This window comes from Hippichthys cyanospilos, chromosome 18, assembly GCF_059441005.1.
Source record: "Hippichthys cyanospilos isolate Australia breed blue-spotted pipefish chromosome 18, RoL_Hcya_1.0, whole genome shotgun sequence".
Taxonomy (NCBI): Eukaryota; Metazoa; Chordata; class Actinopteri; order Syngnathiformes; family Syngnathidae; genus Hippichthys; species Hippichthys cyanospilos.
In genome coordinates, this window is record NC_142386.1 from 12,406,701 (window position 1) to 12,429,524 (window position 22,824).

The window sequence follows — 22,824 nt, forward strand, 5'->3', positions numbered from 1 at the left end:
AACGTAGCATTATCTAAAAATCACAAACGAACAAAACAAAAGAAAATTATCTGCGAACAAAAGCAAAACACACACACACAAAAACATTACAAAAGGACGAAAGCAGCTCCACATAAAATGAAAACGATTTCCATGCAAACAAAAAGCAAAAACATCACAAAGACAAAATGCAACAGCATACAAATAAGATACCCTCCAAAAGATCTGCAAACAATAAATCCCCCCGCCAAAATCACATTACAAAAGATGACAAAATTGTAAATCAGAAATCGCAGCTAGGCTACATTGGTACAGTGGTCACAATTTATGTACTATCTCTAATCATTGAAGATTGCTGACCATTTGTTAATGTTCTCTGCTCATAACTAAGGCAGATGTAAATTGAACATAGACGTGCATAGAGAGACCACTCATGTAACAGTGCCACTTTAGGAAAACGCGTTGTTTGACATCAACCGTATTCAACAAGAAAAACATCATTTTCAATACAACATGACTGAGTCAAAGAGGATTTCATTTCCATTACCAATCTGCCTTGCCCGGCGGCGGCGGCTCTGGAGCGTCACATAAACGGGCCCACACAGAAAAATAAAATTCACTCAGTTTTGCCGTCACTAACGGGATTCGTGCGTCCTTTGAAAGCATCTTTTTTGGGATGTGGGTCTGCTTGCTGGTTTGTTATGGAACAGATTTCCCTAGATTTTGTTTGATTATAAGTAAATGCTGTATAGCCAAGTAGAGCCTTTATACAACAAAACCTGAATTAAAAAATAACTACAATACATAAAGAGGAATGAAATTATTAACTGGGCAAATATTGTGGACAATGGAAGAACAGACTAGTCCAATGCAAGTGTCCTCAAAGTGGGACCCATTTTAGAAAGCGAATTTTCCAAGGACCCCCATTGCAAATGTTTGCGGAAACAAAACAAACAAAAAAATCATTTGTCATAAGTGCCCTTTTAATTCTGCACCACATTCCATTAGACAGCAAGCATAGTTGTTACTTCCAGCTGTACTGAAGTTTAGAAAATAAAAATTGCAAACTGCACGCCTACACTTCTTAACAAAGCGGGTCAATTTCCCCCCAAATGGTTGCTTCCAATTATCTAGTCAAAACAGCAATAGCTTTGATGACTTCATGGCCTCGTGAGCAAGCAATTGTATACATAAAATGCATTTTGACAAATTAAAAAAAAAGTTAAATTTTAAAAACTATATTAAACTGGTTGAACTTTCACAATTTAATATAAAATAAAATGAAATGTACACACTTGGTAGACAGTGCACTATCAATGCACTATCAACAGCGGCCAGAGGCGGCGCTAAAAACAAAGACTAAACCGAACAAGGCACCAATCTGTGACTGCTAAAAGACACTGTAATCAGTTCCCAAACACCCAAATTATTTCACGGACCCCCTGCGGTCACGCCAGGATGGAGTGCCCTCTCTGGGTCGGGGTTGAGATCCCAGCCCACATGGCGGAGGTCAAGTATCCCGGGGTCTTACAAAACAGGTGAAGCAGGTGGAGCAGGTGCACCATCTGTTGTGATGTGGGAGCTGAATCAGTCTGTCAATTGCTTGAACGAACTCTTGCTTTTTTTTTGTTCTTTCATTTTAGGAGTTAAATGCCTTTCATGAGAGGATTTTCTTAAAATTTTCTCTTTAGATACTGTATTGACATCATCAAGCTCTTGCACCTTACCTACTGACCATCAATATGCATGGATTTATGGATTTTTAGAAAGCATGTACATTTCAATCACATCCCCCATGTATTTACAATTCAATCAACTATGCAAGACAGTACCGTACTGTTCAAATGGTAGCAGTGGTGGGCATGTTACATTTTTTTTTTCTGGTTTGTCATTTACAGTCCCGTCGATGCGTAGACCACCTTGAGTCATATTTTCCTCAAATAATAATGAATTGACCGATATTTCTCAGAAAACAGCAATTAAATGGTTTATATAAAAATAAACACACATTCATACCATCTTAATTTCAATTAAGATTTACAGTTTACGTTGTCATGGCAACGAACCGGTGGCAAAACTACCTTTTAATGCCGCCCTACTGCGGTAGATATTGTTAGGAAAAACGAACGCGTTGCCCGAGTTATGCAATAAGACGAGCAAGGCGTGTCCAAGAGAGTAACTCAAAACACTCCGTTTCTTTAAAATGACACGATTACACAAAACTTGTTGCTGATCGGTATGAGTGCTACAATTGCTGTAATAAAATCGTGTTATTTATGAACGCTTTAGCTTTAGTTATAGTTGCCAGATTTTGCTACACTTTTACACAGCTACTGAAAATCACTCGTCAGTGGTGCCTTCAAGGAACAACGTAAAACTGTTGGCTCGTCAAAGCTTTACTAATACAAATCGGACTTTTTGTTTGAAACTGTAAGAATAGGTTATATTTTTTTACATAACTTGTTTATCTCTGTCGGAACTTATTAAATTGTGAGATATGTCTAATTTTGCGGAAGCTGCCCTGTATCATCACCTGTTTCCTCCCCGGTGCCGGTGTACATGAACGCAGCGCCGCTTTACTGGCAATCATATGTCGTCAACTCACCACATTCGCTCCGTTCTCCAGGAGGAGGGAACTAAAATTTTCGCAGTTCGAATGGAACTCGCGGCGGCGGCGGCGATCGACATGGACGGGCGGAATCCATAACAACTTTGTTGCACTTTTAACTGGATTACGACGCTCTTTCTGACGCCTTTTGAGTTTTGTTGGCGTGTTTTCACTGCCAGGTTGGAGGGTAGCTGAAGAAGTCCACCGTCCATGCGCGCCCGGGCGAGGACGAGCTCCAACGCGGGGGATGTGACTCCACCCGAACTTTAAAAATCGTTCACAGAGGAAGGAAAACTCCCTCCTTTTTGGAATTCGACGTTATGAAAATGACCGGAGCAACGGAAAGTGCTTTCAAGCTGGCGCTGAGGAAGCCGCCCGCCTTGCGGACTGCTGAGGTAGGTGAAGCCATCGCGCCTGTAAATTAGAATGTTTTTTTTCCTTCCCTCAGTTTACAACTTCATGGCTGCTAACTTGTTTTGTCATCCGATTACTTTCTTGAATTGCAATACGTAGTATATAACCGCGAGTGAAGTAGTACCCATGGGTTCACTAACTAGACAAAACGGGCGTGTACAATCAGCAAGTTTGCCTTGGCCACGTTGAGTCAAACTGGGGACGTTACATTTTGTACGTTCGTTCAGTTAAGATATCTGCCTGTCCCTTAAGACCACAAGTGCAAATAGATAATAATTTAATGTACTGTACTTTAAACCAGTTGTGTTGAGGGTTCTCTGATTTCAGTTGGCCAATGAAGGCAACTCACGACTAGAGAGGACTGTCATTTGTGTGAGGAATGCTATGATGTCATATCGTCGCTTAAGGCAACACGGAAAGGAATACAGTAATGTCAAACGAAAATGAGTGAAATAACTGTAAAAATACGTTTGCGCGATTAACGATTCGGATCTCTAGATCATGATTAATGATTTGTCTGTTTTAAATACTCCCTCGTGACTACGAACGAAAATTGCGACGGGTTTCATTTCTTTCTTATGACGATAAAACAAAATGTTCTGGGTTTGAATTTGTTTCTTGTGGCTATACGATTCTAAAACATGTGAGTGCAAAGTCTTAAAAATACAACTCTCACTTCTATGACTAAGTAGCTTCACTACACGCTGCTTTGCACGAACCTCCTCTGTGGATTGCCGCCTGTGGGTACGAATCACAACATGCATATTGGAATGACGTCACGTCAGGCTGCTGGCAGTTCGCGCGGAGATATTAACATGGAGAAGAGGCCGAGATGGCTTGAAGATGTGTTTGTTGAGCAGTAAGCACGAAATGTAATTATAAAATGTTTGTGAGTTTTAAGCCGTGAACCACGGCTTTACTTTATCATGTTGAATATTTAAAAGAATTGTTGAACTTGAAGATAAAGCTCTGCTACTGCTAATGACCACGACTATGGCAACGGAATGGAGGCCGCTGGAGAGTTGACAAATGATTTCCACCGCTGCCTGTAAAACTCTGCTTCCCAAGAAGCTTACTCTGGACTCCCTTACAACTACAGAAAGTTCTCTTACATCTGATGATTGCTGTCTGCACATTGGCCAATTTAACTCGGGAAGCGATGCACTAAAAAAATGGTGGACACTGTTCAGAGATAAAATAACAAATGAAAAACAGACAGACACAAATGAGGAGACTGTTTTGAGGCGTATTGCATATGCAACTGACTTGGAAAGCTAAGGATGACATAGGAATCTAAATTTGTCCAGGCCAGCGGAAGTTAAAAGGAGGATGTGTGTGCTTTGATTGTCATTGTCTGCCAGAAGGTGCTACCAGCTAAAGAAAAAGAAAAGTTTCCTAATGGCGTTGATGTGTTTTATTAAGCAGGAGGAAAATTTCAAGACAATCTGAAGCATCATAATACCATCACCAGGTTCACTTTTGTTGGCATAAGAAGGCACTGTGGAAAGCGGCAAAGAAAAATATGTTCCTTTTGACCAAGCGGCTGCTCTTCACAGAGGACCTGACAGATTTAAAGAGCCCAAGATAAGGGGAAATGGCCTGTTTTGTGGGTGGTAAAGGTTTCGTAAATTGCTCAAAAATACATTCATAGGTTATGCTGGGTAACCTGGCTTTCAACAGAGAGGTTGTAGTTTGGTGATTTTCCCACGTTACTATATTTCTCAGAGTACAAGTCGATTTTTTTTTCCTCCCTCATTTTTAACTCCCATATTAGGGGGTGGACTTATAACTGCATAACTCAAAACAGGCCAATTTTGTCCACATATCTGTGTTTGAGTAACATTAATTTGAATGCTCAATTAGTAGTATGTCATTTACAAGGCTTAAAATGATTACAAACAGTACCTCTAATTCGATATTTCATGCATCCGTTTTAGAGCGTTTGTGCTGAACGACATAAAAATACTCTTTCTTCATGCGCCGCCTTATTGTCTTTTTGGTGTCAACAACGAGGCTGAGTGGATAATTTTCCTGGCGTACTTTGACGCATTATGAAAAGGAAAAGACAGCTTGACTTGTCTCCTTCAGCCCCTGGATGTGTGCTTGAACAAGCCAGCATGAATGGGAGATACAGCGAAGGGCAACCTTCCACGCCCTGATCTCACAACAGTCGTCACTTGGGTAAAGAACATCCAAAGTAAGATGGTCAGCAAATCATCTCTGAAGACCTCCATTTCAAACAAATTGAATGGTCCCAAGATGACTACCTGTGGAAGAGTAATAAGGATGTTTGAATAATTGACAAAGAGATAGGAGAGGATGTTCGGGAGTTAAATGGGAGGAGCTTTTTGGTGTTGGATAGTGATGATGACTTTCAGGACTATTTGACAAATTCATATGCAACTGTTTCAAAAAAACAAACTTCAAATTTATTTCCATTTATTTATTTGTTTTATTGTTGCAACAGTAATTTCCACATTTGCGTCTATGTGCACGTGCACATTGCCTTTCGCTAGTCTTGTTTCCACCCCATTCCCCCCATAACTATAATAGTATGTAAATCGATATACAATGAAGAAATGCGTCTAAAAGTTCGGTAATTTCATTTTAATAACACACACCATGTGTTATAATTGGACAGTCATGATCTATGTCTATAACTACTAAAGTCAGGTGTAGACTCATCGCCTTTTGGTAAAATTCACCCAAAATGAAGTAAAAAAGGGTGTGGGGCGACTTATAAGCGAGGTTGACTTGTACTCTGAAATATATGATAACTGTAAAGTTTACCCTTGAGTTCATGTGAAGTTCATATTTTCAATTAATGTTCTGTTACATCAGGGCTCAAGTAAAAAAAAAAAAAAAACAACCCAGGACTTTTATGGTTGCTGCAAAATAGTCAACAAAACATTTTCTCATCATTATAGAGAAAAAGGAAGGGAAAAACTGCTATTTTGCTTTATGACAAATAGAATATAAGTAATGATCTTGATAAGTGTGTTACATCTATCTTCAGGTTCGCACAGTTTGATTGTATTTCCATTTGTCTACTACCACCTGTTTAGAGTTGTTCCATTTATCTGTTCCTGCTAGAAGTTAACAAAATACTGTAATACTAAACGCAAAGCCTCGTTTGTCTTTACTAAACAGTTCAGAACAGATCTACTTACAGGAAACCCATTCTGTCACAAAAATGTGACACCGTGCCGCCCAAATTTGTCTTCTTCTGAAATCGGTTCATCACTTAACATAATGAAAACTGAATGTCTCTTCACTATCAGATAAGGAAGTTAAAAAAAGGGTTTAATTGATGCTACTATTTCATGCAATAAGATAAAATAATTAATTCTAACAGGGAACTTTTAAAGTTTGAACTTGAAAATGTAGTACTAATTTAGCTAAGTTGGAAACATTTTGATATTTTAACAGAGAGGAACAAATTGTAGCTTTTTACTCTTCGAACTAAGTTAGATGATCTATACTATCAAGAAGCTAAAGGAGAGTTTATTAGCTACAAAGCAAGATTTATTGGAGAAGAGGAACACAATTCACACTAATTTTTAGTTTAGACAAACAACATGCCAATGTTAATAAAATAAGTAAATTAAATGTTGATGGGACTACAATTAAATAGCTAAATATTCCTTCTCCAATTTTATGCAAACTTGTATAATTCTACATTGTGTCAGGCATCCCCTGAGGCTCTTTTGAATCTTTTAGTTGTTAATATTACTACTAAATATCAAATGACGCTTACACTTGCGGAGGTAAAAGTTGTTATGCTCTTAAAAATAATCAGTTACCAGGTAATTATGGATTGGTTTCAGCATTTCACAAATCATTTGAACCTGAGCTGACACCCCTCCTCTCAGAAGTCTCTTTTGAAAGTATTAAAAAAGAAAGATTTCCTGTAATAATGACCCAGGGTTTAACAACTTTAATTATCAAATAAAACAATGGCAATTCTCTGATTGATTACTGGGGTCCATTATATTTGCTTGGTAATAATGAGAAAATACTTGTATTTTGTGAGAAGACTGAAAACTGTCTTGAATTTGAATATTGAAGAGACTCAATCAGGGTTTATTTTATCAAATGACATTAGGGTTGTTTTGGACATTTTGGATTATTACATTTTTTTTAGGATAATCTGTTTCATTTCTTCTTAAAGTTCTATAAAGCCTTTGACACAATGGCTCATCAGTTCATTAAACTTGAAAAAAATAATTTTTGGTGGTATTGGTGTTGGTGGCCAACTTTGGTCCTCCAGAGCCACAATCCAACCTGTTTTCATTGTGCCCCTTCAGCTAACACACCTGATTCAAATGATTAGCTCCTCAGACGCTGATTTGAGTCAGGTGTGTTGGCTGAAGAGCTACATTGAACACAGGCTGGATTGTGGCTCTTGAGGACCGAACTTGGCCACCCCTGCACTATGAGAACCGGAAAAGCTCTATGACAGTTGTTTCCAAAATCGGGCCCCGAGGGCCACTGTCCTGTATGTTTTCCAGGTTTCTTTTCCAGACATACCTGATTCAAATGATTAGGATCGTTATCAGGTTTCTGCTGAGCTTGCTGATAAGCTGATCATTTGAATCAGGTGTGTCAGGAAAAGAAACCTGGAAAACATGTAGGACAGCGGCCCTCGAGGACCCACTTTGGACACCCCTGCTCTATGAAATGATCAAGTGGTACTTCCCTCCATTTACAACTCTAAGGTGGGACATTTTGTGAAATGTTAATAAAAACTAAAAAAACCCAAAACATTCACACTTTGAATTTGATTCCTGCAACACGTTCCAGTTAATTTGGGACAGGGGCATGTTCACCGCTGTGTTACATCACCTTCTGACAACATTCAATAACTGATTGGGAACTTAGCACACCAATTTTTGAAGCTTTGTAGATGGAATTCTTTCCCATTCCTGCTTGATGTACAATTTCAGTTGTTCACAATCCGGGGTCTCCATTGTTGGTTTTTGCACCACACATTCTCAATGGGAGACAGGTCATCTTGTACCCCCACAATTTTACTACAAAGCCACTTTTTTGTAGCACATACACGTTGTGGCTTGACATTATTTTGCTGAAATATACAAGGATGTCCCTGGAAAAGACCTTGCTTGGATAACAGCATGTGTTGTTCCAAAACTTTGATGAAGTTTGCCCTGGTAGCAATCAGCATTGTCGTTTTCGTCCTTTGACCAGAGGACACAACATCCAGGATTTTCAAAAGCAAATTGAAATGTGGACTTATTGGACCATAGCACATGTTTCCACTTTGGATCTGTCCATTTCGGGCCCAGAGTAGGCGCCAGCGTTTCTGGATGTTTTTGATGTACTTTCGCTTTGCGTGGTAGTAACTTACACTTGTTGATGTAGCCACAAAGTGTGTTAACTGACAATGGTTTCTGCCCATGCAGTGATGTCTGTTTTTACTGCGATGCTGCCTGAAGGTTCGAAGGTCACAGGCGTCTAATGTTGGTTTTTGGCCTTGGCTATTACTGTTAGGCTTAAGTTCTCCACATTCTCTAAATCTTTGTATGATATTATGAACCATAAATGATGGGATTCCTAAATTCCTCACAATTAAAACGTTGAGAAACATTGCCCTTAAACTGTCCGCAAGATTCCAATAGATTTGGAATGACACACAAGATGTTTCAGTCTTCTTGGATAGAACGATCAATCGCTGCAGTGTTTTTCAACCACACTTGGGCAGCTACAATTAGAATGAATTCTATTCCTCATAAACGCCTAATGAAGCACTGAACCATTTTGGCAAATAGCTTTGAAAACGGGTTCGATTTCTGGAGCTTCACTGAAGGGGGCTTTTGATTTGTCAGTGACAATCATGGTGCATTGTGGGTCTGATAACAACAACCTTCCATTGGGGCCAAGCGTGATCAGTGCTGCGTTCAAGCCCTCTCTGTGGAAAAGCAGTAGAAGCAGAGCAAGGATTTTTTTTTTCCTTTTTTTACCGCCTCCATCTTTTCATAGGGGTTCTTTTGACGCCTCTTGATCCCCTATTTGTTTGCATTCGTGTGGCGGCCAGAAAGCCTCTTTCACACCATCCATAGAGCGCTTTTGTATGCACGTGAACAAACCATAACAAGCGCTCTGCTCCCCCAACGAACATCAAATGAGCCGATTCAGGCGTTGTCTTCCGGTCCACTGCGAAAAAAAAAAAAAAAAAAAACTACCAGTAAATATGATTAGGAAAAATCATCTTGCATTACCATACTTTAGCTGGGATTGAATTTTGAATTCCAAGCTTTTTTATGCCACAAAAAAAATTGTTTACTGAATGATATTTCGATCAAGGGGTTCGGGTTAGCTGTGGTCAAAGACTGAATGTACTTTCTCATCCGAAAACCTCTGATTGTTTGAATCCTTTTGCTTTTGGATACATGGCACGCCGTCAAAAAAGACAGAGCTAGTAGCTACCCCATTACGCAATGTTTCTCGTCCACTCTCGAGCTAACTAATTCAGTGACTCTTACTCTAAAATTGTAGATTCATGTCATGTCATGTTAGAGCAAGCATCTAGTTGATTTTAATTGTTACGAAATTCAAGCCGTAGCTGTAAGTTTTTCGCCCACTCTCAAGCTGCCAAGTTTCTGAATGAATTGTAATCACAACTTTTGTGGGGTCTGGTTTTTAAGTCACTGTGAGAAACATGTCGATTCTGAATATGTAATCCAAATTGTGTGTGTTATAAATGCATTATGTCTCATCCAGTCTCAAGCAGTTACAATTTTTATTGTGGATTATTGCTCAATACCAAGACACGAGTCATGTACTGTAATACCTGACACGGTTAGCACTAGCTCACATCAAATGACCAAATCATGGCCATGGTTCTGGTCCAGAGCCACTATTTTGTGAATTTAAAGTCGACAAGGTACTTCTGTGTGTCTCTTCTTACCTCATGTTGTTGACATGTTTTTTTGTTTTTTTTTTCTTTTTTAACATGAGCATTCCAGCAGCTCTTCCTAAAAGCAAGCCTGTTTTGAAACAACAGGAAGCATTCGCGATGCACTGTGCCTGCCAGCTATTGTTTAAAAGTAAACTCATCGCTGCTTCCTGTGGGCACGGGCCGCCGTGCTGTCGGGGATCTGGTGTCATAGTTGGCACATGCATGCGCTAACAACACACTTTGTATTAGTGTATTTTAGTGCATTCCATGCCTCAGAGCAGGCGTGAACAGGTACATGGCCCTTGGCATGTAACGTGCATAGAGGCTACAGGTGGTCTCCTAGTATGGTTTAGTCATATAATCAGTCCAAGGGGCGGGGCTAACGTAATGTATCAAGTACAGTGATCCCCCTAGTTAGTTAGTTTGTTGAGAATTTGTTCTCAGGACTGGTTATCTGCACCAAGACTCCGGTGAAAGAGTACGCAAGTCATCACGTTGAACTTAACATTTATTTTGGCTCATGTATGGTGTATCATGTAGTATCTGTTGAATAATAAATCAACAACAATGTTAAAGTCAGTCAACTAACATATAAACACTTGCCGAACTTTAATCTATGAATTTACTGTATTTTTGGCCGAGGTTAGCGGCTTAGCAACAACTAACAACTACTAACTACAAAGTGCAACCTCTACACAAACGAACACATAAACAGAATAAACACTCATCGCTCACTAAACATAGGCTGTAGCGTGCGTTATCAACATAAATGATAATTAACTATAAATATGAGCTTACGTTGTCACTCACTACGTCACCGTAACGAGCCGAATGACGCACAGAGAACGTAAAACAGGAAACGGAAATGCAACGCGACACGACAAATTAAAAACCTGCATTTCAAAATAAGGTAAAAAAAAAACGTCACAAACTCTAATGCTTGAAGAATTCTTAACATAGTTATTAACTAATATTACTTAATAATTTGATGAACACAGTACTTTTTTGCTTTTTTTTCATTTTTTTTCAATTTTTGTGCATTTTTTAAATAATTTTTTATTTTAAAATATTTTTAATTTTTCCTGGAAAAACCCGTGTACTGAGTACTGAGACCGCGATATCTGAGACCGCAAAGTAGGAGGGATCACTGTATATAGTTTTTAAGCATCCCTGGATATCCAGATTTATTGGCCATGCCCATCTTGGCACCGCTATCTTGTCAAAGCAGAAAGTTGAGTTCAGCTGCGGTGTTGTTGGATGCACAAATTACCAGTTGGATGCACAGCCAATAGCGCCATCGGGCATATCCGCTCAATGCTCTTTGCTGATCCGACATGACCTATTTTTGGTTTGGGTGCTATAAAACTTAAGTTCTCAAACATTCCTGAAAGTGCCTTCTCACAATAAAAGTGTCACTTACTCATCCATGTCAGACGTGCCCTGGAATTTTTCAGCCTGCTGTCATGCGTGACAACCCCCTCCAGTCCTGTAATCCACCTGTTGATGCAAATTGGGTCATCAGTCAAAATACCACCCTCAAGGCTCTATAGGTCGAGATAAATGGATTTTTTTAAGCCGGGGTGACGTAGTTCTGCAGCATATGCAATTTCTTCTACGATGACTTTTGACTACTCATTCACTTGTCTCACATCAGTTTATTTATTTTTTTATTTATTTTATGTGAGTGCTGGGAAAAAACCTTCTTGATTTTGGTTGTCTGATGAAGAGACAGACACAATAGAGGACTTTGAGTTATTCATTCTGTTTATTCTTCATATTATTTATGTGCACCAATTGGAGCAGAACTCCCAATTTGGTTGTATACCTGTGTACAATGACAATAAAGGTATTCAAGTCCCCCCCTCAAAAAAAAAAAAAAAAAAAAAAAATCTAGTATGCTTGGTCAAACGTATGATCCCTGTACACGTACAAAAACAGGCCATGGTGTTTTGACGTAATTGTGGCCTAAACACTCTTTTGATCACATCACTTAAGTATGTGGTATATTTTATTTTGGATTCAATTTGGATTTAATTTCTTTTACAGTGATTAATAGTTTATATTTTACACTAGCATTGCTAAAGTGTAATAGGTTTTATGTAATGTTGGATTATTCAACATTTCAATTGTAGGTTTTTTTTGGCATTTGATGTATATATTAGACTTTAACTGAATAGCAATGTTGTAGCAAAGCCCGACTAGGGACCAGATTTGAGAATTGGCACTCACTATAATATACGTACATACATCACATCAGCTGCAAGCTAGTAAATGTCTCACTCCATTATAATGGTCAAACAAAGCATCATTCAATCTTTTTGTACTTGGGTATGATTGGGTGCATGAATGGTTGTTCGTCCCTGTGTGCCTTGCGATTGGCTAGCAACCAGTTCAGGGTGTCGCCCGTCTACTGCCTGAAGTCAACTGGGGTAGGCACCAGCAAGCCTTGACTTTTTTGTATGACTCAGACTGCTAGATGTGCATACCAAATTTTGCAAATTTATGAAAATTGTACCAGGATTTTTTTTTATTTCTTGACTCTTAAGTGGCAGCACAAAGCCATTTTGTTTTCATTATGACAACTATAAAACATCTCGTTTTAACCGGCCTGACGGTGGAGCAAAATCTTGTGTTTTTTCATGCATGTTTAGGTCAATTAAACTTTGCAGATCACCCCTGAAAATGGAGAGGGTGCTGTATCAAACAGAAGCCAAACCTACTGTTGTAAATTCTATAGAAGAGTATTTGTGAAGAGTCAACTGTTCCTGTCTCAACAGGCTACAGTCCAAATTGAAATCAAACTTGAAGGTATCAAGGGGATTACTGTCAAAAAACATGTTTTTGAACTGGGTCCAGCCTGGTGAAAAATAAACCCTTGATTTACAAATTGATATAAGGACTAAGTACTTCCTGCCTCGACAGGCTGCACTAGAAATCCAAAGTAAATGGTCATTTATATGGCAAATATTTGATGTAATGCTTCGAGTTTGAGATGACTGCAGCACAGAGCTCAGGGATTATTGTATTTTCACAAATGCTTCCCTCTGACGTCTACTGCCTCAGTGTTTTCAGAGCACACTGCATTTTAATAACTAGAATAACCAGGGATGTTGGTGCCTTGAGCTAGTACGGAGCCGAAGATCCTAGTCGCAACTAGGAGCTCAGAAAGTTACTAGTATAGGCTTAGCGGAACCTTCCATACTTTGAACGTTTTTTTTTTCGGTGTGAACTTAAAGGGGAACTCGTGCTACCAGGGTATAGCGGAAGAGTTCCTGCGGTGTGAAAGTGGCTACTGAGCTACAGCAGTGGCCCCCAACCTTTTTACACAGACAAAATTGTATGTGAATGACATCGATAAAGTCAATCATATCAATCATTACAAATGAATTACAAATGCAATTACTTTCTATACAAAACGTTCATGAGATGCAAATGAGTTCTTATCCATACAAAACCTTTGCATATGCTCACTTATAACAAGTCGGATCAACAAACAAACTAATTTTGGGCAAATTATCCTAAATGACAACATTCTTACAAAGACAGTACAGTACAACTTACCGACAGCCGTTGGCCAGATTTCACAGAGACAAAACAGCGTGTGCCTCACCTACTGACTGTTCTCAATTAAAGCCACAGCATCCTTCTCACTACAAAATGTAATTTCAACAGCAGGCAGAGGTGGCGCCAAAAAACAAAGATTAAGCCAAACAAAGTACAAATGAATGAACTGGTAAACAAAATCAGTTCCAAAACATCATTATTTTGGGTGCGGCCCGGTACCAGTTCATCCACAGACCGGTACTGGGCCGCATTCCTTTGGTTGGGAACCACTGAGCTACAGATAAAGTCAAAGTAAACAAAAACAGTGCAAGACAACCTTTTAACCTTGCTAAAATCAGACTTCTTCCATGACCTTTACTACCGCTACAAGCTGTTGTAGAAATCCAAAGTAAACTCACAGCTTTCTAGTTGGGCAGTGTACTTGACCGCTTCAGAATGTGCTGCAATAGGAATAGTCTTTAAAAGAACAAACACAAATCCTAATTTCACTGCATTGAAAAAGTGCAAGTACTTTCTAGAAAAATCAAGCACTTGGCTGCCTCAATAGACTGCATTAGAACCAGTAAGTAGACTTTAACTTTAAATTGCTATGTTGCACCGTGACCTAAATCGTCCTCCATTGACATCTACTGCGTTGTTCTCGTCATATGGCATGCAGCCATGAAACTTTCTCCTGCCACTTCATTCATTCCAGCATAAAATTCATCTGAAATTACCCAGAGTCATAATTTCCACCGAAGTGCGTGTGGCTTGTGTATTTTGCGGGTGACTCGGTCGCTCGCCAGTCCCAGTCGCCGGCCCTCCCTTTCCTGCATGCAAAGAGTTTCCAGGTGACTTTTTCACACTTTTTCTAGATGATGTCCAGCAAGCACACCTGCCTTCCAGGGTATGGAAATTATACATATTTCCTGTATTTATTTCCAGACGTCTGCTTTTGTGCCACTTATTAAGCAATTTGCCAGCCGATCGCCCTCATGTGTCTTCAATTACGCTGCCTTGCCGGGCAGCCAGCGAGCGATGTTTGGGTCTATGTGTGTGTGAGAGCTTTGTTGCTAAGAATAGTACCTTTGTACATGCCGGAGAGGGGATTTAGCTCTAAGTACTACAAGTGCTCTTCTAACCTCACATTGATGATGCTTGTAATAACGCTTCCCCTGACTTTAAGGATTTAGCCTATTTGTTGCCTGTTGCTGATGCGAAAGCCCTGTTAAAATCTCACGGAACCCCTGAAGTGCTTTCATGAAGCCCCACGGGTACTTGTACCCTCATTTGAGAACCGCTGATCTAGAAAGACAAATTGCTTTGTTACGCCAACAGACTGTGTTGGAATCAAAACAAACATGAACAGAGGAATTCATTAGCCTCCCTTAACTGCAAATATTAAATAAATAAATAAAAACACCTTTTAGAGAGAAGGAACAAGTACCTTGCTGCCTCATCAGGATGCGTAGGAATCCAAAATAAACATGAACAGGTAAGGGTGGTACTGTATTCTTGTGGAGGAAAAGTGTTTTAAAAATTTCTAGACGGACCATCTATCCTGCTCCCTCAACGAACTGTTATAGAAAATCAAATAAGCATGAAGAGAGCAAGAACTATGCAGTTTTCAAACTGTACAGTGCAAAATCCCCTGTGAGAACCGTGAATGGCTAGATAAGTGCTTTTAGAGGTTTCTTAGAGGTTAATGAGTTGCAGTATAAATTGAGATTAAATATGAAGCAAGAAGGTCAACGTGAAAAAAAAATGCTGCTTTCTAGAACTGTAAAGTTCATATGATCAATCATGTTTATAGGGCAAAGTATGTTGCTGCCTTAATGGGTTGTGGTAAAATTCGAAAGTTAACTTCAAGTGAGCAGAGATAATATTTTCTTGAAGGACTTCTTAATGAACACTTTATTTTGCTTTTTCATTTAGCATTGACTTGCTAAACAGGCCGGTTGAAACACATTGCTCAGGTTTGTTTATTCACAGCTAAGTGCAACGTTGACCCGAAGGCCGGACGAGTCGGATGTTTATGTAAATGTTGAGGGTCAGCTATGTGCCTGAGATGCTTGTTCAGCCATTTTCAAGGGATGCACTGTCTTTTATGTCCACAATAGATTCTGTGTGAGCAGTATGGCAACATATTCAGGAAATGACTGTTTAGCTTTAGATTTTAGTTTGCAGTTTCATTAATTATGTTGTACTGTACCATTCTTATGCTGAAGGAATATTTGGTTTGAAACACTGCTATACAAGACTTTATGCCATAGACAATTGTCCTCAAACCTCCATAAATGTTCTAAAACTGTCCAAACCTCTTAAAACTGTCCAATAAAGTTATGTAAAGCTGCTTGTTATCAACATTTAAAAAAAAAAAGAAACTCAATTTTAGCAAAGGCATTAGAATGCATCTTTTCACTGTCAAACATCAGAAATGCATTGAGTGGGTGTCCATGGCGACAAGTAGCTTTTTGTGTATGCGCGTAACAAAAAAAATGGCAGCCTCTTTCAGTTACTTTTAGTTGGGGGTATTAAATAGCAACGCCTTGTAGTGCTGCTATTTTGGGAGATGAAAAGTGTTTTTGATCAATTGAAGCTGCTGACTGACACCAACTACCATCTAGAATTTGCGACTTTCTTTTTAATATGATTTTGAGAAGGGTGGAAGACTTTGATGCCTTAATGAGCTGTGATGGGAATTAAAAGACAACAGGAAGAGACACCATGACTTTACTACTGCAAGTGAGTTGCGGTAGAAATCCATCAAAACTCAAAAGTGAAATGATCTTACAAAATTGTGCAAAAAAAACATAGACATAACGATAGAATCCAAAAATGAAGAGTGAAAGAATGTCCTAACTTTATTGAAGCCCCCAGTTTTCAAATGTGCTTTAGTCTGGACTAAGATCACTGTCAAAAAGACGTATGCGTTTTTCGCGTGTTTCACTATTCGTATGTGTACGACTCTCGCGAGACATGCGTGTTTCATCATTTGAATGAACACGACTCTTGCGAGTCACGACTTCACTGTCTCTCCTTAGGATACGTGAGTCTGAGCTGGGCTGTATCTCAGCCTTTGGGTTTGAGTTGAATATGCAAATTGAGGCGATGTCACGCCAAGCTAGCAGGCAAATTCAGTTGATCTGCGAGTCATTCGCGCCACGCATGCGTAGAGCAGAAAAAATGTGGCCGAATTGAAACATGAACCGAACTGCAAACAGAAGCTTTCAATAGCTCATCACGCTTCAATCTTAAGGATATTGTATGCACGTTTCTATTAATGCTCAAATGAAGCTTTTATGGGCCATTTAGGGCCAATTTTTTTGGACATTGACGCAATTTTGGGAAGTTTCTGCAACAGCTGGGGACCTCTGCTGGCAGAACCAAGCACTGCAGTTGATTTGGAAAAACTTTAAATTGCACACACTAACGCTGAAGTGAAATTCTATTTCGAAATGAACATGAATTAATTACAAATGAAGATTATTTTGATATTTATTTCCATATTTATTGTTGTGGTTATGTGGCTGTTAATCTCTTAAATTTATAATTGATATTAATGATTTTAAAACCGGTCATAAGCCTGTCAGTATAATTCTATCAACTAATTTACGAATAAATTGGAAATTCACATTGCAAACAATCAGCTGTTGACATATGGTGTAAGTCCGCTGTCCATAAAATTCATGCTCATTGATTAATGCCGGCGCGGATGATTTGCAGGTTGACTGACTTTGCCTGGTAGTTTGGCGTGACGTAATTACAAGCCATCTCATCATTCATGCCTTGTAAATGAAACTATTTTGCTGACTCTGTATTGTATGTTTATATCGTTCAATTAAAAAAAAGCCTTGTAAATAAAATAATATTGCTTATCTCGCATTTGAATTAATGTTATTCAAACACAGATACAGTATGTGGGGGGGAAATGGGTCTGTTTTGAGTTACTCGCTCAATATGGGGTTGAAAATGAGGGGAAAAAATTCAACTTGTACTCGGAGAAATACGGTATTTTTTTTTCTAGTGACCAAGAACTATGCTCCATCAACGTTAGCTGTGGATGACATTGACAAATTTAAAAAGAGGGAGGTGTACTAAATTCATTGTGGAGAAAAAGACTATTTTCCAAAACTTTATGGACAAACCAATTTCTTTATGGCTCAACAAGTTGTGGTTAAAGGTCCTTCTTTATTTTACCGCGGATGAAACGCTCTCACTTGTCAAAGTCAACTTGAAGGGAGCAATACTAATTAACTTTTACAATGGAAACAAATATTACTGCATTTGTTCAAGTATTTTTTTTAAGAAAGGCCAAGTACACAGCCGCATCATCGGGCTTCGGTGGAAATTGAAAGTGTGAAAGAGGCCTCAGTAGGAGGCAGTGTAGCAGTTGGAGGTTGTCTTTTCACATCTTGGGGTTGCTTGCCTCGGGCGCGGTCTGACAACATGACTGGGTCTTACTGAAGCACTTGATTGTGTCTGATAACCCACTTAATGCAAGTCATTACACTCCCATGGAACCTCAAAATTCAACCCCGCAGCCAGATTCTCTTGGTAACTAGAAATTTGGTTGACATGCCAATCATTAGTAGTTCCACAAAAAAATAAAATAAAAAACTTAAACACAGAAAGCCAACCATTTTGATTTGATGTCTGCATTTTGGTGTGTGATGATGAAGAAGCATTCTCAATTTTGACTCCAGTTTTTTAAGACAATCATTTGAAAAAGATCAATTAAGACGCCTTCTGACGGCCGTGACCTGAGTCGTGGCTGCTGCTTGTCTGCTAATTGTCCTCATTCTTCAGCCTCTTAGCGCTTTGACAACCGGCCTTGATGGAGCTCTATTTCGGGAGCGCAACGGGCGGATGCTGTCACCAGCATGTCGGCATCAATGAAGCGATTGCTGTTCATGCATAAGGACGTTGGGTTCACTTTCCCCGTGCGCTCGGGAACTACAGTATTTCCCTGAGTTTCCAAGCATCAGGAAAAATAAACATGATCACATCAAAAAGTCAAAATATACTCAGCAGGACGTTGTTACGTAACAAAAACATCAAAGTAATATTTTTTTAATATCCGATTTAATTATTTTACGTTGTTCTGTTTGTACATAGTGTAGAATATTTTTTTTTTAAAACCGCACAATCTCAGTAGTTAGCATGTTAAAAGTAAAATGTTTTACATTTTGAATGATTTTTTTTCTTTGTTTTTTAGGACCTGAACACCATCTACTGCCACCTCTACCACATGGATGTCCTCTCTCACCTCAGGGAACATCAGCTAAGGTTCGAGTTCTAACGCACAATACTAAAATGCTAACGGTAGAGGCTAGCTTGTTGCTTGGTCACCTTTGGCCTCCAAACCACATACTGGTCTGGTCTGTTCTTAAAACTGACCCTGCATTTGCAATATCACTAGTCCTGGAACATTCTATAACCACTGACTTAGTATTGTTTCTCTAAAACGAGATTGAATTCACAATTAAAAAAGATTCGAGTCACTTTTTCATCATTTATTCATCTGTCAAACAATTAGTAAGTTAATATAAACAATCAAATGTAGTCTTCCTACAGAAAATTCTGAATAAATATCCCTTTTGGTCACATGGGTTTTCAAACACAGATGGTCTTGTGGGGTGTTTGGTTGATCATACAACTGCTTCTATGAGTCAGAAAAGTAGCTGGAAAAAGAAAAAGACACAATTTGTAATACATAAATTTCGAGCATTAAAAAAGGGGTGATGTCCGAACACCTCATGGGACCAACTGAGGAATATGGAATATTTGCGCATAATTTATATTTTTGGTGATGAAAAATAGCCATAAAAACAGAACACCAAATAACACGTTTTCATTCAATTATTAACTTAAATATGAACAGCTGAGCAGAACACTATTTTCTTCCTGCTCTTCTAAATCTCTCCCCACAGATGTTAGTCTATGATTTGCCTGCTGAAAAAGCACTTTTCACTCAGCGTGGTTTCCTAAAATGTGATCAGTAGAAGCTGCAAATTTTTTAGACCATCGGCACTTAGGTGTGCATTTTCATTTATGTCTGTCACGCGAGCCTTATGTGGAGCACTCAAGTGCTGCTAGCTGGTGGCTAATTTATGCTTAGACACAGTCGTAACAAAGCCAGAGCACCAGTAAACACTGGCAACAGGTATCGAATGTTAGGGCCCCAAATTGGCGATTAAATGTGAGTACAGGACAACTTTGTATTGTTTGAATTGGGATTTGGGACCAACAGTTGCAGTGGAAAGCCTAGTCAAGGTGTTGTGTTGCAACACAGTGCCAGGAATAACTTCAAAATAAAAGTGTGTCCATGCAAATTTTTATTTTATTTGGTAAATTGTGGTTTATTTTGATCCGCATTTCTGGCACGTTTTCCTGTCAAGCAGAAAAATTGTTGCTACGATTGGCTTGACATATTTTTTCTGATGTGTACAGTACACTAATACGAGGGTATCTGGGTTAAGAAAAAAAAGTCCTCAAGCATTTTTTGGAACCAAGTTTTTTGGAACTCTGATTTCTTGTTCCACTCCTAAATCGGAAACAAAGCTGTTTTTCAGATAAAACATCTTGCACTCAATTTTTCATGAACTGGTGATTGGCCCACTTTTTCTTTTAATAAAATGTCAAATGTTGGCCTTGAGTGCAAAACTTTGCACCCCCCACGCTTGATGTGACTTTTCTGAGTTATAGCTTACTTTTTTTTTTTTTTTTTTTGATGGATCACATGGCAAACAGGTTTTGGGTGAAGTATGCTTGACATGTCGGGAATGTTCCCTCAGTACAAACAGTGTAACAATGTGTACCGAACCTTTTGTGCGATTGCAGTAAATAACAATTTTAACTCCTTTCACAAAATACATCAGTAATCATGACCAAAAATGTACATTTATAAAATGACTCCACAGCTGTAGCTTTTTGTCGGCATAAGAAGCAGGAGTGAAGAATTGAAAATGACATGTAGTGTATTCCAATCATTCTTTAATGGTTTGATTGATATCTGATCTCTTTGAAACCAGGCCATTATTTTACAGAAATTACTCAAATTCAAAACAAAAGAGAAGATGGATATGAGTATGGTGCAGAATACCTTGAATGCAAAGTTTTTTTTTTTTTTTTTTCCCCCCACTCTCCTCCCTCAGGTCTATGTGCACTTCAGCCAGGTATGAGAGACATGAGGCCAGCCACATCCTTTTCTAGTGAGTACACTCGAACATTTTTATAGCATTTCTAAGTTGTGTTTCAAACAATAGTTTGTAGGTGTGGGAATTTTGGATTTGTCTTACGATTCTATTCGATTCTGATTTTTGGGTCTCTTCTTGAATTCAGAAACACTTTTCTGTTCAAAACAATTTGCGACTCAAAATGATTTGACTGCCAATGACTTCTGCTTCGATCGATAGATGTGCAAAGAATCGTCCTGATCTGTTTCTGTCTACTTTTGCAAGACAGGATGACAAATGGATACAAAGTTTTTAAAAAAATTGACACATTTTTCACAAGTCTTTTACATTGTTTTAATTATAAGGAACATGCCTTCTCCCAACTTCTCAACTGATACTTTTCTATTTTATGATTCCTTCACATACCAGCCACTAGAAAATGGAGGCATTTTTATTTGATTAGGTATTGTCAACCGGAGTCACTTGATGGTCCAGTTGTAGTGATTAAGTACAATTACTTAGCAATTTGAGCGGCATCATTCTTCTTGAGACAAGTTATTATCCAAGGGGGGGCGGATGGCAAATATAAAGTGCACAGAAAATATGAAGTCAACATTAGTGAAGTTGTAGGATCGTCACTTGTTTCTTGACTGGTCCTTTTCCCCCTTCCCAAAGACATATTTTTATTACTTATCTAACTTGACCGAAACAAATCCAAAAGAATCCTGTTTTCAAAATAAAAGTTTTTTCAAAATATAATAGATTTCATGCTCAGATAATACATACAATTGAAATAGTTATATTTTGCTCTCAGTGTGTGTCCAAGAAAAATGAAGAGGCTGGAGTAAACATTTGCTGTTTACGGTTGGCTTCAATCTCTGAAGGTTATATTCTGTAAAACTGAAATGATACAAAAATATATAGTACAGTATAACACAACACTATTCACGATACATACATAAATTAAACGTTTATACAACATAAAATGTACTATCGAACACGCGTGCCACATAATAGAAAATCAAAACACAACTCACAAGCGATGTTTTCACGGGCACAAACAAGCAAGTGGAAGTTACGAGAACACAGGAGCTGTCGAGCGGCTATAGACACGGAAACTAGTGTGTTGTTGTTCAGCTGACGTCGTCACTGCCCCGTGAGCCGATGTCATGTGATTGAATCGGCCTATGGTGCCACAGCTTGGAATTAACTGAAATTAGATCAATTACTCAAAAACGCAGAAGAAGGAGGCAAAGTAACACAAAACGTAGCCAACTCTTACAGACTATAACGAGTTAGTTGTTTCTGGTGCGGCCCACACGGCCCGGTACGGAGCTGCAGATCTGCATTTGGGATCTCTGGTTTAATGCATAGATTAATCTTTTTTCTGTCTGAGTTTGAAATGTTCGACTGCATTTGAATACACCATGTAGTTAGCGACCAGCACTAAGGCTGGAGAATGTGCCACATTTTACTGTACAATGATATACAAGCACCTTAATTATACTTGCACTAGACTCCAACGATTCACACTATTCTGTTTACACTGTTAACAAGCACCTTAAGTATACTTCTGTACTGGACTTATGTGTATCTTTGTGTATTTTATTTCTCATATTTTATATCTCGACTTGAGGATACTGCTGGAAATGTGAATTTCCCTACGGGGATGAATAAAGTATCTATCTATCTATCTATCTATCTATCTATTAGACTCCGTATTAGACTCGCGGTTCTTAGCATCCTTAATCAGCGATTAAATGTTTGTTTGTTTTTTTTCTTTTTCTTCAATGGCGGTGGGTTGAAGTTGGTAGACATATGATGAGATGGAAAAAAAAAAAAAAACGGAGTTGTGAGGAGTAATGCTAGCTGGTCCCAACCATTGCTGCAAAGGCAAACATCAAACTAAAAGCATACTAAAGCCATTGCATTGATGTATTATTTGGTGGGTTTGTTAAGTCGACCTTTGCAGCATGCCATTGGCGTGAGACGTTTACTCCATTACTCTGTTGTCTCTTCCTTGGCAGTGAACAACTTAACGTACTTACTCGAAAGCCAACAGGACGTGTTCCTGTTTTAATTTTAATTCATAAAATCGATTTTGGGACATTTTATATTGATTCTGAATTGTAATAAATGAGAATTGAATCATTTTTTGAATGTGAATCCATTTTCTGACACAC

At 38.7% G+C, this 22,824-nt stretch overlaps 1 protein-coding gene and 1 long non-coding RNA gene across 5 annotated transcripts in view; one reads left to right on the top strand and one right to left on the bottom strand.

The window, feature by feature from the left end:
* Positions 1–2,572: 2,572 nt before the first annotated feature.
* Positions 2,573–22,824, top strand: part of rapgef6 (Rap guanine nucleotide exchange factor (GEF) 6) — an 83,923-nt gene continuing 63,671 nt past the window's right edge. For all 4 annotated transcript variants that reach the window (XM_088440714.1, XM_088440715.1, XM_088440716.1 and 1 more), the window contains exons 1-3: positions 2,573–2,982; positions 18,682–18,752; positions 20,621–20,677. In XM_088440714.1, the coding sequence (XP_088296840.1) occupies positions 2,908–2,982; positions 18,682–18,752; positions 20,621–20,677 (203 nt within the window). In that variant the 5' untranslated portion in view covers positions 2,573–2,907. The remainder of the gene's footprint in view (positions 2,983–18,681; positions 18,753–20,620; positions 20,678–22,824) is intronic.
* Positions 4,601–21,944, bottom strand: LOC148409042 (uncharacterized). The gene is made up of 3 exons (XR_015868565.1): positions 21,679–21,944; positions 11,341–11,417; positions 4,601–5,268 (listed from the first exon to the last, which is right to left on the bottom strand). It is a non-coding gene; the product is annotated as an uncharacterized LOC148409042 (long non-coding RNA).